Source organism: Hyla sarda, chromosome 10, assembly GCF_029499605.1.
Source record: "Hyla sarda isolate aHylSar1 chromosome 10, aHylSar1.hap1, whole genome shotgun sequence".
NCBI lineage: Eukaryota > Metazoa > Chordata > Amphibia > Anura > Hylidae > Hyla > Hyla sarda.
In genome coordinates this window covers 69,727,148-69,744,374 of record NC_079198.1, presented here as the reverse complement: position 1 = coordinate 69,744,374, position 17,227 = coordinate 69,727,148, and the positions used below count along the sequence as shown (strand labels likewise).

Below are 17,227 nucleotides of genomic sequence, written 5' to 3'. Positions count from 1 at the left end.
CCGGGTCACTGGCATAATGACCCCCCTGGGCGATATGCCCCGATGCCTGCTGAACGATTTCAGCAGGCATCGGGCACCGGCTCCCCACCGGCTAGCGGCGGGGGGCCGGGATTTGACAGGACGTACTCAAACGTCCTGAGTCCTTAAGGACTCGGAAAAGGGGCCGTTTGAGTACGTCCTGCGTCCTTAAGGGGTTAAAGGGGTACTCCACTGGAAACATTTTTTTTAAATCAATTGGAGACAGAAGGTTAAACAGATTTGTAAATTACTTCTATTTATCAGCTGCTGTATGATCCACAGGAAGTTCTTTTCTTTTGAATTTCCTTTCTGTCTGACCACAGTGCTCTCTGTTGACACCTCTGTCCATTTTAGGAACTGTCCAGAGTAGGAGCAAATCCCCATAGCAAAGCTATCCTGCTTCAGACAGTTCCTAAAATGGACAGAGGTGTCAGTAGAGAGCATTGTGGTCAGACAGAAAAGAAATTCAAAAAGAAAAGAACTTCCTGTGGAATATACAGCGGCTGATAAGTACTGGAAGGATTAAGATTTTTAAATAGAAGCAATTTACAAATCTGCTTAACTTTCTGGCACCAGATGATTTAAAAAAAATGTTTTCCATGGAGTACCTCTTTAATTGCTGATCAGAGGGGTTGCTTGGTGTTGGCAGCCCCATAAGCTACACAGTGCAGTGAATGGAGCCGGAGGCCCTGTGCTGGCCATTGTATACTGATTGCACCGGGTAACTGCAGCTCAGCTCCAATTGAAGTGAATAGGAGCTGTGGATAATCCTTCAGTCATATAGTCCTGGAAAACCCTTTTAACTTATTAAAACCTTTTACATATGACTGTATTATGATTTTGTACATGCTTAAAGCTATACACCGGTAATATCCCATATAGAGTGCACACATAATAGAGTGCACACGTAAAAACCTCTGTACAAACAACTACTGTGTGTGGCCCTATGACAAAAATCTTGCCATCCTCCATACTACATATGGATGCCAATTTTTCCCATAGAAGCCAATAGATACTGAAAAATGTTATGCCTCTATATAAGGTCATGTACTGTATAGGAGCTGTTCTTTTTAAATAATCTGCTATCAAGGAGGACAGATTTTGAAGTAGAATAAACAGCCAAACTCATATAAAACATGCATGGAAGCATATGATGAAATAGATGCCTTAGGGAACTTTATAAGTAGAGAGTTTGGTTCCTCAAAAACAAGGGAGTAACTATTTCTGGACCCCAATGCAAAATGTATAGTAGGGCTCCCACTTATTATGTGAAATTTATAGTATTGTTGTCTTCTTATGTGGTAGATGGGCTTTGGGCCCTTCCAGCAACCAAGGCCTGGGTGCAACCGCTACTTCTGCACCCCTTATATCCAAGATATAGGGGGAGATTTATCAAAACCTGTGCAGAGGAAGAGTGGCGCAGTTGCCCATAGCAACCAATCAGATTGCTTCTTTCATTTTCCACAGGCCTCTAAAGAGGCCTGTGGAAAATGAAAGAAGCAATCTGATTGGTTGCTATGGGCTACTGCGCCACTCTTCCTCTGCACAGGTTTTGATAAATCTCCCCAATAGTGTCCAATATGGTCAAAGGTATTTTACTTTCTAGCTGTTAAGGGATAAACCCTCAATAAAATGAGTTGTTCCTTGTCTGGACTGAGGTTACATGTAGAATCCAAGAAATATTTTTTTGCGATTCAGCCTAACAAATGGCTTGTTTGCTGCTAGTTTATTCTAAATAATCTACAACAAATATGACCTCTCCTACTGTATTGTGTAATATTGTGTACAGTATATGCGCTCATACCTGAGCTGTCAGTCACTGTGTTAATATTCTCATAGGGTGGGGGCAACACATTTGGTATTATCTGGCTTCTACTTGTCAATACATGCACTAATGTGTTATTTATTGGCACAGCAGTCACTCAATAGATTTTCGTTATAATGCATTAACCTTTCAATAGCTAAGAGCAGCTAACACCTAGATAACTAAGCCAGATTGTGCTGCATAGATTTTACAAGAAATGACATTTACCGTATATGCTCGAGTACTCGAGTATAAGCCGACCCGAATATAAGCCGAGGCCCCTAATTTCACCCCAAAAACCCAGGAAAAGTTATTGACTCGACTATAAGCCTAGGATGGGAAATACATCATCCCCCCCTGTCATCATCACCCTGTCATCATCTCCCCCCTTCATCATCACCGCCTGTCATCATCCCCCCTTCATAATTACCCTGTCATTATCCCCCCCTTCATCATCACCGCCTGTCATCATCCCACTGTCATCATCCCACACCCCCCTTCATCATCACCGCCTGTCATCATCCCCCTGTCATCATCCCCCCCCCTCCCCCCTTCATCATCACCGCCTGTCAATGCCAGTGGTCTTCAGCCTGCAGACCTCCAGATGTTTCAAAGCTACAACTCCTAGCATGCCTGGACAGCCATCGGCTGTCCGGGCATGCTGGGAGTTGTAATTTTGAAACATCTGGAGGTCCGCAGGTGAAGACCACTGCGGCCTTCGTCATCATCCAGACTCCCCCCCCCCCCTTTTGTTTTGTACTCACCTCCCCTCGGTGGGAAGGAAGGGTGAGCTGATCTATGCTGCAGGGACCGTCTGGTGGGGAGGCTTAGTCGTTCCGGGCTGTCCATCTTCACCGGGAGGGCACTCTTCTCCGCTCTGGGCCGGCCCCGGACTATTGACGTTGCCTTGACGACAACGCACAGAGACGTTCATGCGCAGTCCATGCGACTGGCAACGTCACTAGTCCGTGCGACTGGCAACGTCACTAGTCCGGGGCTGGGCCCGGAGCGGAGAAGAGCCCCCCCCCCGGTGAAGATGGACAGACCGGAACGACTAACCATCCCCAACGGACGGTCTCTGCAGCATAGATGGCCCGGACAGCTCACCCTTCCTTCCCACCGAGGGGAGGTGAGTAGAAAACTAAAGGGGGGGTCTGAATGATGACAAAGACCGCAGTGGTCTTCAACCTGCGGACCTCCAGATGTTTCAAAACTACCAAAACTACAACTCCCAGCATGCCCGGACAGCCGATGGCAGTCCGGGCATGCTGAGAGTTGTAGTTTTGCAACATCTGGAGGTCCGCAGGTTGAAGACCACTGATAAAGGGATTGACAGGCGGAGAGTTCACTCGAGTATAAGCCGAGGGGGGGTGTTTTCAGCACGAAAAATCGTACTGAAAAACTCGGCTTATACTCGAGTATATACAGTAGGTTATGTGCACATTATGTTTTGGGATTGTATTTCACCGTGTAAAAAAATATATTTTGTTGCTTTTGAGACAAAAGCAGCTGCAAAATATAGCCAATTTATAGGATGCAGGGATGTGCACAGGTTGACTAGAAAGGGGGCTTGAGCCCCTGCCCTTTTGAAGTTAGTCCTAAAAGTGCCCTGGACAGTGCTGGCAGGCTGGCATCATTATGTGGACATTTATAAAAATTATTCTGGGAAGTGCTCTTTTTTTCCCCAGATCAGTCCCTGCCCCCCAAAACATCTGTGCACGTCCATGGTAGGATGTATTTATGGCTGTATTTTGTATTCTACTTAATGGAGGGCAATTATCTACCTACTGGAGTTATCTACCTAATGGGGGAAGATTATCTATTCACTGGGAGTAGCTATCCAATGAGGGATTATCTACCTACTTGGGGCATATATCGTATGGGTTGATTATCTACCTACTCAGTGCTTCTACTTAATAGGATACAATTATATACCTACTAGGGATCGATCTATATCGTTTTTTTAGGGCCGATACTGATAATCGGTGGAGGTTAGGGCCGGCCGATAGTCGATAACTTATACCGATATTCCGGGTGGGTGCTTTAAATCAATGCACTGCAGTGGCTTTTGCGGTGCCATAGGCCGCCGCCGCCACCCGCTTCTCTCCCCCTGCCTGTCCGGAGGTCCTGAGACCTATCACCGCCACCGCTCCCCCCCCCCCCGACCCGCCGCACTGCCCCGGCCCCATTGCCTCCCCCATCCCCGGTTTTATAATTACCTGTTCCAGGGGTCCACTCTACATCTGGCTCCGGTGGCGTCCTCCTGAACTGTCACTGTGCGCACTGACGGTGACGTCACGTCGCGCACGTCACATCACTCGTCATTGCGCACAGCGTAACGCAGGACGCAGCAAGAGCAAGAAGTAGCGTGGGCCCCGGGAACAGGTAATTATAAAACCGGGGATGGGGGAGGCAATGGGGCCGGGGCGTAGCTATCCAATGAGGGATTATCTACCTGCTTGGGGCATATATCGTATGGGTTGATTGTCTACCTACTCAGTGCTTCTACTTAATAGGATACAATTATATACCTACTAGGGATCGACCGATATCGTTTTTTTAGGGCCGATACCGATAATCGGTGGAGGTTAGGGCCGATAGCCGATAACTTATACCGATATTCCGGGTGGGTGCTTTAAATCAATGCACTGCAGTGGCTTTTGCGGTGCCATAGGCCACCTACATCTGGCTCCGGTGGCGTCCTCCTGAACTGTCACTGTGCGCACTGACGATGACGTCACGTCGCGCACGTCATGTCACTCGTCATTGCGCACAGCGTAACGCAGGACGCAGCAGGAGCAAGAAGTAGCGTGGGCCACGGGAACAGGTAATTATAAAACCGGGGATGGGGGAGGCAATGGGGCCGGGGCGTTGCGGTGGGGGGTGCGACGCGGTCCGGCGGGTCTGGGGGGCGGTCGTGGTGCGGTGCGGCAGGTCGGGGGGGGGGGCGGTGGCGGTGCGGTGGGGGCGGTGCGGTGGGGGCGTTGCGGATGGCGGGGCATTATCGGCTTATCGGCAAGGTAATTGCCAATACCGATAATGCCCAAAATCGTGATTATCGCCCGATAATATCGGCCATACCGATAATCGATCGATCCCTAATACCTACTGGGGGGCATTAACCTTTTTTGGAAAATTACCTACCTACTAAGGGCCTCTACCTAATAGAGAAAAACCCTTGAGAAAATCCTGTGTGCAAAACCCTGATGAGCTTCGATGCATATGCTCTTTTACGTTCATGGGGTGATTAGGAGGGCACAATACTTTGCCATGCCCTGGGTGATACCAATCTAAGCTACACCACTGGGGTCTAGGCATTGAGAACATTGAAATCCTTAAAATAAATGAGCAGCAGCTAAGCATTATGTCTCTTCATTTCTGATAATCACGGCTGCTCATCTCTGCTTGGTGAGTGGCTTAAGCAGCATACATATTGACAGAAAGTCCATAGAAAGTCTTGATCTGATTTTAGGTATATAACATAAACGGACATACTATTCTATCCTTTAGGCCAATGAGTTCTTCTTCTTCCTTTTTACGTTGTTCAAAATGGACATCTATCAATGTCTGAAGTTCCAGGAGATCCTTTTCCATTCGCTTCCGATGAATATCCTGAAATAGCAAATAATGTCAATATACAGCTTTATTCGGGTAGTATGTAATATTTAAACAAAAACAAAAAAACAGAAATGTATCCTAATTCTTAAAGGGGTACTCCGGTGGAAAAAAAAATATATATATTTTTTCAATCAACGGGTGCTAGAAAGTTAAACAGATTTGTAAATTATAAAGGAGTTGGAGAGGCTCTTGTCCGACTAACCACCAAATAAACCCGGGCTACCTAATTAGACACCTATACTCAAGGTGTCAAAAAGTAGTTTGTCTGTAGAAATATATGTATTAGGGCTCAGGGTTTGAGACAACTGGACAGATAGTAATTCAATTTATTAATAATATGCAATGTGACAATAGAGTATAAAATAAATGCAAATAGCAGCGACTGCGTCTGCGTCATCCATATTCTTAGCTGCTGAAGAAAGGACTGAGACAGTCCTGAAACGCGTCCAGCGTCCCCCTAATATCTATTGAGACCACCAGTATACTTGCCCTGCTTAGCAACTAGCAGTCCGATACCGGAAAACAAAACTGTCAATCACCCGACACCCGGTAAAGTAGTCATCCGCGCCTCATTGCCACGAGGACACCACCGGCTTACCAACATACTCACCTGTAGAACCGCTGCAGTACCACCACCCGGAAACCACTGTCTTCCAGCATCACCACCGTGGGAGACGGCCGAGTCTTCGGTGATGCTGTCTCATGCCAGGAGAGCCACTCAGTGTTAACACACTGCGGGATCCTATAGCGCAACTGGAGGAGATCGCAGCATCCCCGTGAAGTCCAGCGCATCAGTGTCCGGGAGCGGTGAGATACAAAGTATCCTAAAAATATGCATGCATACTAACAGGATTTCCTTTTACCCTGGACAGTTCCTAAAAATGGACAGAGATGTCAGCAGAGAGCACTGTGGGCATGATGTCAGCAGAGAGCTCTGTGTTTCAAACGGAAAAGAATTTCCACTGTAGTATTCAGCAGCTAATAAGTACAGGAAGGATTAAGATTTTTTAATAGAAGTAATTTACAAATCTGTTTAACTTTCTGGCACCAGTTGATTTAAAAAAAAAAAAAAAAAATAAGTTTTTCACCGGAGTACCCCTTTAAGTGTGCAGTGGGGAGTATTTTGTTTCAACTCTCTTAAGCAAACTACTATCATCATGCCTTACTTATAGAAACGCGCCGACTAATGTCTTCCTAAAAAACATCACAACGTTTCTAAATGAGAATCTAAAATAATGATTGAAATGTATTAACGTAAATTAAAGCCACTTACATCAAAATCAACTCTTTCTCCTTCTGGAATTTTTGGAGGTGCAAGTTGGGGCATCATGGGCCTACTAACAAAATAAAATGTAATAAAACAGTATTATATCTCACCATGTTATCAGTATGGAGGTAATATATGACCTTTAATGTGGATAGCGTTTACTTATTTCTTAGTTCAGATACTAACCAAAGCAGAGGCATGACATTGTGACAGCTATTTATAAATACAGTGACCTCCCCGACCTACGATGGCCCCGACATACGATCATTTCAACATATGATGGCTTCTCAGAGGCAGCATCAACATACGATGCTTTTGTATGTCGGGGCCATTGCATAAACAGCTATCCGGCAGCGCAGACTGCTTCAGCTGCCACCAGATAGCCGTTTACGGTGCCCCGTGTGGTCCGCTGACGATCACTTACCCATCCTCGGGGCTCCGGCGCATCCTCTTCGGGATCCCTTGCATCGTCGGCGTTCTCCATCGTCGTCATCACGTCGCTGCGTACGCCGTCCCGTCATCCAATAGGAGCGGCGTGCGTAGTGACGTGATGGCGGTGAGGGAGAGCGAGGATGCCGGGTAAGCAGAGGCCTTGCCGGAGCATCGGGGACACCTCGGGGACGCAGCGACAGCGATGGACGGCAACATCCAGGGCAGCAGTGATGAGCGGTGACGGTCCGGAGCGGCGGGGACACGTGAGTATAACCTCTAATACCAGTGGTCTTCAACCTGCGGACCTCCAGATGTTGCAAAACTACAACTCCCAGCATGCCCGGACAGCCGTTGGCTGTCCGGGCATGCTGGGTGTTGTAGTTTTGCATCATCTGGAGGTTCGCAGGTTGTAGACCACTGTCCTATACTTTCCATTGCACGGATCCCTCAACATACGATGGTTTCAACAAACGATGGTCCGTTTGGAAAGGATTACCATCGTATGTTGAGGGACCACTGTAGAAGCATGCAGAGTGGGGGGGAAAATTATAAAGTACTATTAGGACAGTCAGATAACTATGTCTCCCAAGAGTCTCTAGTCACTACACCCTCCAAGTAGAGTGCTTCTGCAAAAATGGCAGACCTGCACTGGAGCCTATTCCTACAGATACCCTGGCATGCCCTGTTAATAAAATTACCATACAGATCAAACTATATAAACGTTCCAAAGATGCCCCAATGCAGAAAACATTCAAGGAAATGTCTGTCTGAATTACTGAAAAAGTAAAACAGGCATTGAAGTTTAAAGGGTACTCCACTGCCCCAGCGTTCGAAACATCTTGTTCCCAACGCTTGGAGCATGCGGCGGAGGTCGCGACGTCACAACCACGCCCCTTGTGATGTCACGCCATGCCTCTCAATGCAAGTTTATGGGAGGGGGCGTGACAGCCACCACTCCCCCCCTCCCATAGACTTGCATTGAGGGGGTGTGGAAGTGACGTCACAAGAGGGCATGGCCATGACATCAAGACCCCAGCGTTCTTTGGATAGGAGATAAGATGTCGAGGGGCAGAGTACCCCTTTAAAAAGGTTATCCCAAGAATATAACTTACCACCTATCCACAAGATAGGCAATAAACATGATCTTGGGGGGGGGGGGGGGGGTCCGCTAACTGTTGGGAGGGGGCGAAGTTGATCTAGAAAATAGGAGATAACATGGTCCACAGGAACGCACGCCACCATCTTTAGTACCCCTAAGGTGGCTATTGGCTGCAAAACTTTGCTGCTTATGTTATTTTTTAAACTGTGCATTGTCTCTTGATTTGATATTTTTATAGTACTTATTAAATGTTATATTATAAGGTTTGACATGTTTAAAGTTGCAGCTAGGCTTTTCTTCACCTGGGGAAAAGATACAGATTGCTGCCATAGTTCCTTTTTTAAAGGGGTTATCCAGGAAAAAAAAAAATTTTTTTATATATCAACTGGCTCCAGAAAGTTACACAGATTTGTAAATTACTTCTATTAAAAAATCTTAATCCTTTCAGTACTCATGAGCTTCTGAAGTTAAGGTTGTTCTTTTCTGTCGATGTGCTCTCTGATGACACGTGTCTCGGGAAACGCCCAGTTTAGAAGAGGTTTGCTATGGGAATTTGCTTCTAAACTGGGCGTTTCCCGAGACATCAGAGAGGACTTAGACAGAAAAGAACAACCTTAACTTCAGAAGCTCATAAGTACTGAAAGGATTAAGATTTTTTAATAGAAGTAATTAACAAATCTGCTTAACTTTCTGGAGCCAGTTGATATATATATATATATATATATATATAAAGTTTTTTCCTGGATAACCCCTTTAAATACCCTGGCAAGGTTTATAGGCACCCCACCTGCTTATTTCTGTACTACGTCATATTATTTTTCAATGATATTTAAACTTTTACAACATTTTTCATGTATTTGGCAAATTCATACTATTGTACACAGTAAAATAAAAGTCCCATGTCAGCAATTTATCCTTGGCTGTTTAACCAATGTTCTTCAGTTTATGGAGTACTAGTGACAAGACCGAAATTTAACAAGATCTATTACACAACAAGTCATTGGACTGGCTGACAGTTTAATGTGCCGTAGAGATGGAGACTGCTTACCTTGGCCTGGGGCGCTCCTCCTCTGTTAACAAAGAGACATATAACATTATTACAGTATTCAGCAAGTAATGATATTTGACATTCCACTGAAGTGTGAGTCATGACGTAATCTTCTCCCTGTCACAAGCCTGTAGGGAAGGTGTTAATATTCTCTGATGTCGGATTTTACAATTTAACCTCACTTAATTTCCCATCAAACATTGTGTCAATTAGAACACGACAATAGACAAATGGTCCCTGCCCTCAGACACTCATGTTGCGCGCTGATCCCCAGTGATTGAAGCCGCTTTATACTGTCAGACGTGTATGTGCTATAGCGCTGATCAGTGTTGATCGGGTAGTAAAGTGGAAATGTTTATGTCATGTATCCAATGTAACACATCTTGTCATCTGGTTTACAAAGGAGTCTTAGACAATGTCATACCATGTTTTCAGACACATGGGATTAGATTTTTCTAGAAAAGCAATCTGTCATATATTTTGGGTTTTTCAGATGTTTGTTGGAGTCAGTAGGAGGTCACTGATCACACTGCAAACAGTGCATTTTCATCATTATGCAGTTTTTGTAGCTCCCCACCCCCAAAAATTGTGTATTTAAAGGGGTATTCCAGGAAAAAAACTTATATATATCTCAACTGGCTCCAGAAAGTAAAACAGATTTGTAAATTACTTCTATTAAAAAATCTTAATCCTTTCAATAATTATCAGCTGCTGAAGTTGGGTTGTTGTTTTCTGTCTGGCAACAGTTCTCTCTGCTGACATCGCTGCTTGTCTTGGGAACTGCACAGAGTAGAAGAGGTTTGCTATGGGGATTTGCTTCTAAACTGGGCGGTTCCCGAGACACGTATCATCAGAGAGCACTTAGACACAAAAGAACAACTCAACTTCAGCAGCTCATAAGTACTGAAAGGATTAAGATTTTTTAATAGAAGTCATTTACAAATCTGTTTAACTTTCTGGAGCCAGTTAATATATCTAAAAACGTTTTTTTTCCTGGATAACCCCTTTAAGTACCCCCTGAGGAAGCTTGTGGGGCAAAACTGTCTTTGGGAATTTAAGGTAGGCCATTCTTCCGAGATCTTATACCTTGGGTATGTTTTAAAACTACTTTTCATGCATTTCAGTTTACCTTGTATGCAGTTTACCTAGCTTACAATGGCATAGGCATTGACTTACTTCAGCTTGTAACATAGTAATAACTTCATTCAATAGAAAAAAGATGGAGCACATGCATGAATGCCATATTCACTTTATTGCTTTATTCGTGGTGAACGGTAAAGGGAAGAGGGGGAGGGTGGACGACTGCTTCGGAGGAACTTCGGGCAACGGCCCGTATCACGCTGGTCCGCGCTTCATCAGGCCCTCAGAGGGCCTGATGAAGCACGGACCAGCGTGATACGGACCTAAGGACATGTCAAAAGTTTTGGTCGGTTGAAGTCTAAGGCCGGGTTCACTTGGCAGAATTTCTGCACTGAATTCTGCGGGACAGTAAACATACATTTTTTGCCAGTTCGCTGCAATGAAATTACTATGTGTGAATGGGACAGAGGAATCCTATTGAAGTGTATTGGCTATAAATTTATAAAGAATTTTCATGCAGAATTCCATGCAGAATTCAGTGAGGAAATTCTGCCGTGGGAACCTGGCCTAAGGGTATGTTCACTACGGCTGAACTGGTGTGAAATGTCCGCATGGAATATTCTGCAAGGACATTCCACTGCAGCAGAGTCCTACTCATTTCAATGGGATTCTGCTGCACTGTTTACACAGCTCAATTATTTGATTCTGGGGTCCGGCAGAAAGAATAGACAAGTCTATTCTTTCTGCGGAGTACGCAAGGAAATGTATTGCCGTCTATGAGAAGGCAAATTTCCAAGTGGTCCTATCACCCGCTGAATTGGGCAAATGTGTGGAATGTCTGCCTGTGTTTTATGTGTGGACATTTTGCACATTTTCCTTACTTGTGAATCCGGCCAGTGTTCAGACTCTGACCGATCAGTAGACCGAGCCAGGAGAAATGCGCGCTTAGCATGTCCTCTCCGGGCCCTATGTCATGTGACCGACAATCTCATAAGGGAAGTCTATGGCACCATCTCACTCACATAGACAAAGAGGGGTCTGAACACTTAAAGAAGAAGTACCATGCCTAGAAGTACAGAAAAACGTATCCCCTATCCACAGGATAGGGGATAAGTTTTAGATCACAGGGGGTCCGACTGCAGTGGCCCCTGTGATCTCCTGTATGGAGCCCTGGCTCTCCTCCAGAGCGTCTGCCATGCCCCCTCTATATATATCTCTATGGGAGAGCCGAAGATAGCCAAACGGCTCTCCTGTAGAGATATATGGAGGGGGCTGCTATATTATAATGCATTTTGGGAAAACTGACACTGATCCATTGATCCAAAAAATGGACCCCGAGGTTGGAAAAATGCCATAAAGCGAAGCATTGTTGACAGGTTGTTTTCTTATTGATTTTCAGCTAACATCCGAAAGTAGAATTTGTATACCGGAGTGTTTCCCAACCAGGGTGCCTCCAGGGTTGCAAAACTACAACCCCCAGCATGCCTGGACAGCCAACGGCTGTCCAAGCATGCTGGGAGTTGCAGTTTTGCAACTGCTGGAGGCACCCTGGTTGAGAAACACTGCTGAACAGACTAGATTTCTTAGGGTGAGTTTACATGTGGCTGAATAAGTTGGTTTCTGCAGTACACAGAGAGGAAAATGTATCATTTGCATCTTTTTCACTTCACTTTCCCTAGCATGTACTTTTTGATGGCGTCAAATTTATCTTTTCGTTGTCCAATGGGGGATTCATTTGGCACATTTTGAGTGCATTTTCTTGCCTTTTGGAAATCTATGCCACTTATTAAGTAGAAAGTAACAAACCTACAGACTTTGAAGACTAAACAAGTCACTATCGTTCCGGTTACATATGTTATTTTATGGAATACATATTACATTTGGCACATAGCGCTGAACATTATAGGTACTAGACATGTAATTGTTTTAATAAATCAGCTACCAGATGTTAGGGCACGGAGCTCGAATCTGTTAGTGCAAGAGCCATGGGGCCTCCAGGCGTTCTCATTGATCCTAGAACATGCATTCATTACCCTGCACACATACCATAAACCAAGAAGAAAAGGGGCTGGGAATTGTAAAGTTGTTTTATGAGAACAAGCACACTGACACAGTCAACATATTGGCTTTGAAGATGTTGTAGTGGCCCAGTATGGGAGGTGTTACCCCGTGCTCCTGCTGTCCTGTCAGGCAGCCTCCTTCAGTGTACCCAAGGCCCCCTGCACTTGTTTCCCCATTATAAATTTGTTTTACCATGTAAAGTGTTATAAAATGTAATGTTTCTTTTATAGTTATACCATGTGATATGTCATGTGATTGTTACTCAGGAGGTACCAGTGACCACAAGAGTGACCTATGGGCTCCCTGCTAGTGTCCCCTGAGTAGAGCTAGTTTCTCTCTCTTTGAGCTCTGCTCTTGCTTCCTGCTGAGGTCCAGTGCAGTGGTGTCTAGTGTGTGTGTCCAGAGCGTTGGAGGCCTCAAAGTCAAGTCCTGCAGCCACCATCATTTCAAGTAAGCTAAAGTCACAGTTTGGGAGTCAAGTCAAGTCAGTCCCTGTTATCTGTCAAGTCAGCGAGGTCTGCATACAATTGTCCAGTCCTACTACAAGACCAAGCAAGACCTTAAGGTCTCTGCATCAGTGGTCACCTCCTTGGGCCCTGGCTGAACTGTATACACTTTACCAACGGTCTACCCTCAGTAAAGCTACCGTTGTCCGTAACTTGGTGTCAGAGTCTTTATTGCACCCTTGCCTAGCCCAGGATACCTTCAGGTGGTTATAGGCTAAACCCCGCCCTGGCGTCACAAATACAAGAAGTTAATGAAATCTGCCCTGCACCACACACCCCTCCACCAAAACTTTTGGCATCACGAACAGGATACGGGTGTGCACCTTATGCCACAAGTCCTTCCTCCTAGTCTGAACTTTGTCCAATATTGTCTGCAAAAACCGCATGCCAATGCGATTTAAGTCTGTATCAAAAAGTGTATAGGACTTTGTAAGGGAAAAGTGTTTTATTCGTGGAGCTTGTGAAACAGAGGGGGAGGTGAAGAAAAGACTGTTATTTGCCATTGTGGATTGTAGAGAGTCGGTACTTAAAAGGGTTAATTGGGTCCGGTATTTCGCGCGCGAGCGGTCGTAGCTCCGCCCCGTCAGTCCCCAGCAGGGACACCTCTCTAGCACAGTGAGGAGGAACCAAAGAGCCGCCTTGTGTTGCTCAGGGGAAGACTTTTCCCGGACCAAAACAGGAAGTTCCCTGGGCGCAGCCATATCGGAGGTTCCGGTGGCTGTGTCTGGCTCTGCTGTCTTCTATCAAGCACCCCCTGCAGCGCAGACTCTGAAAGCACCAATCAACGATTACCAGTATCAAGTCTCCGGTGCTGGTAACTATCAGCATTAACCCACTAGTGTCCGCAAGTCTGGTCGCAAGACAAATTACTACCGGGTACCTGCAAAACAGAGGGGCCACATTCATTATAGTACTCCCACAAGCCGCTGCAGCATTTCAGCTAGAGCTACAGCGCACTCAAAATTCTACAAGATGTCAGAACCCAACTCTCCATATAAACCAGGCGACTGTGCTCCTCCATCTCCAGCAGTGGGATCATCACCTGCCCCAGCGGCCAGAATGTTGCCAGTCCTGCCTGCAGTCCACATCAACAACCCTAGTGTTCCAGCGTCTGCACTCGTATTCATGGAGAACCTTGTCCTCCCTACCTACAGTGGAAACCCCTTCACCCTGAGAGATTTCAAAGAAAGGATCCAGAGTTTGTGTGTATTTTACTCTTTCCCTCCTAATCAACAGGTGCAATTGCTCACAGGACAGCTACAGGGACCAGGGTTAGAGGAAGTCCGCACCTGGCCAGCATCTGAGAAGGCAACTGCAGAGCAGATCTTTGAAGGACTGTACAAGGTATTTGGGTCCCATTCTTCATCAGAGGTACGTCTCTGGCTGTATAAAAGGCGACAGAAGCCAGGTGAGACCTTGACAGCATATGCCGTAACCCTACGGAATGCCCTAGAGACTGTTCAAAAATTAGATGGTATAACTCCCGAGCAGGGCAACAAGGTGTTCATGGACAGATTTATTGATGGGGCTCAGGATAAGTGGGACAAAACCCAGCTGCGAATGTTAGCGGTCTAAAACCCCAACTTGTCATTCCCTGCTTTCAAGAGACTGGCCATCCAAATGAGTCCGGGACTGAGTTAGAGAAAGCTTGTCCAACTGTCCAAGAGCCATTAGGGGCAGTAGCCAGACCTATACCACCACCATCACCAGCCCCCGCCCCAGTGTCACCGCAGCCTCAGATTTACAGAGTGTTAGGCAGGACATTGAACAACTGACTAAGGCTGTGAGGGAGCTTGCCACCCGGTCCACCCCACCTGACCGTGAACTGCCCCTACCTAGAAAACCTGCCCCTGCTCCCCGCAATTTCAATCCCCTGCAACCCTCCGCCTAATATACCCTCAGGGACTCAAAGGCCCTTTTATACCTATTGTACTAAACCAGGACATTGGAAAAGGTCACGGACCAGCCCTCAGGAAAACAGTCATTAGGTCAAATCCCCGAACGACCTCAGTCAGGACTCTCACTTTATGTCGCCTCCAGCCCTTATGTAAAAATTATTGTAGAAGGTGTACCATTGGAGGCGTTGATAGATACAGGGTCACAAGTGTCTACTATACCTAAAAATGTTTTCTATCAGCATTGGGATGCTAGTTAATTGTGTGAGCCTGATGATGTTAACTTCAGAGTAGTTGCAGGTAATGGGCAACCAGTCCCCAGACATGGATACTGGGAGCCAGCCATTCAGTTGGGAGAGCATGTACTTAGCGGGCAGGAAGTGATTGTAACTAATGTGACAGATAAGGGGTCTGCTGAATTTATACTGGGGATGAACATTATGAAAAACTGTTTTGTTGAAATAGTAGATGCCTTGCATGCCTCTCTTCCCCATATGTCCCCTTCAGGCCAGCACCACTTAAAAGTACTACAAGCGGAATGGAAGTTTGCCAACAAGCAAGGTGAAATCTGAAGAGTTCGAGTACAAGACATCCGGTCGGTGACCTTGCAGCCCAACACACAGACTATCATTTGGTGTCGTGCATGTCCCGGAGTCAAGAATAGAGACTATCAAGCCCTGCTGGAGCCTCTGCAACCAGAAGACCACCCTCTTGTCTGAGCTGGGAGAAGCCTTGTCACTGTTACCAAAGGGAGAGTTCCAGTTTGCTTAGTCAACCTGCCTGATGCTGCTACTGTGTTACCCAAATACATCCCAGTAGCCCAGTTGTATCTTATAGAGTCAAATGACATCTTAACAGAACGTATGGTGGCCCGACAGCGTGCAGCCCAAGCGGCTGAAGGATCCAGTACGAGCCCTCCCGAGCCCTGGTGGTCACAACTCCAAGTTGGGGATGACCCTACCCCAAGGGACCAAGTCAAGGGAGTGATCAATGTTGCCAAAAGGTACCATGAAGCTTTTAGCAAACACCCACAGATTTCGGGCATACGTCCATGATCCAACACAAATACTCACAGGCGACAGCCCACCTATCAAGGAAAGACACCGCCCGGTCGTGCCAGGCATGTATCAGACTGTCAAGAAGATGCTGGCCGACATGAAAGAGGCAGACGCCATCCAAGAAAGTCATAGTCTCTGGGCGGCGCCACTTGTCCCGGTCAAGAAAAAAGACGGAACCATTCGCTTCTGTGTCGACTACAGGAAACTGAACAATGTCACACATAAGGACGCTTATCCTCTGCCAGGATTGAGGAGTCACTCACAGCCCTCGGGTCTGCTGCTTACTTCTCCACCCTGGACTTAACCAGCAAATATTGCCAAGTACCCATGGCCGTGGAAGACCGGGAGAAGACCGCCTTTTTGACACCCATGGAAAGGTTCGAGTATAAAAGTATGCAGTTTGGGCTATGTAATGCCCCTGCTATGTTTCAGCTTTTGATGGAAAGGTGCCTGGGCCATCTACATTTTCAAAGTATCCTATTGTACCTGGATGATGTCATTGTGTATTCCAAGTCCTACCAGGAACACTTCATCTGTCAGACATCTTCCAAGTCCTGTTCAAGCATGGGCTGAAGATCAAGCCGTCAAAGTGTCACTTGCTCAAACCTCAGGTACACTACCTGGGCCATGTTGTCAGTGCCGAGGGAGTCCAGCCCAATCCTGAAAAGGTGGAAGTTGTCAAGAACTGGCCTATCCCACACACGGTGAAAGATGTCAGGAGCTCCCTGGGATTTGCCGGCTACTACCGCTGCTTCATTCCCCACTTCGCCCAGATTGCAGAACACCTCACAGCTCTCTTACGGGGTATGGCGAAGGAGAACTACAATGCAAAACTACCTGTTGATTGACTTCATCAGATTCTGGTTGCCCGAAGAGACGAGGCGATGGTCCTCAACGCATACCATGATCAGTCGGGACACTTTGGAGTCCACAAGACCAAAGCTACTGTCAGGCGAAGATTCTATTGGATCGGAATGAGGAGCGACATTGAAAGATGGTGCAGTGAATGTGCTGTCTGTAATGTCACCAAGAACGTGCGCAAGGATGCAAGAGCACCAATCCATTCAATCCAGAGGGAAAGGCCTAACTAGTTGGCTGTGCTAGACCATGTCAAGTTTTCTCCTACCTGGGCCGGGTACACTTATGCTCTCACCATGGTGGATCACTACTCTAAATGGGTTGTTGTTGTTCCCGTCAAAGATCTTACAGCCAAGACAGTGGCCCAGATGTTCTACTCCAATTGGGTGCAAACCCTTGGATGTCCATAGTCTTTCCTAACGGATAAGGAAATGGCCTTCGAGGCCGAAATCTTCCGAGAGCTGAGTCTAATCCATGCCTGTA

At 46.3% G+C, this 17,227-nt stretch overlaps 1 protein-coding gene across 10 annotated transcripts in view; it reads right to left on the bottom strand.

Annotated features, from left to right (window-relative positions):
* Window positions 1-17,227, bottom strand: part of TNNT1 (troponin T1, slow skeletal type) — an 85,214-nt gene that overhangs the window by 25,489 nt on the left and 42,498 nt on the right. For 9 of the 10 annotated variants that reach the window (XM_056543281.1, XM_056543288.1, XM_056543280.1 and 6 more), the window contains 3 exons: window positions 9,287-9,308; window positions 6,714-6,777; window positions 5,318-5,434 (listed from right to left, as the gene is read on the bottom strand). In XM_056543281.1, the coding sequence (XP_056399256.1) occupies window positions 5,318-5,434; window positions 6,714-6,777; window positions 9,287-9,308 (203 nt within the window). The remainder of the gene's footprint in view (window positions 1-5,317; window positions 5,435-6,713; window positions 6,778-9,286; window positions 9,309-17,227) is intronic. The other variant, XM_056543285.1, reaches the window with a different exon arrangement.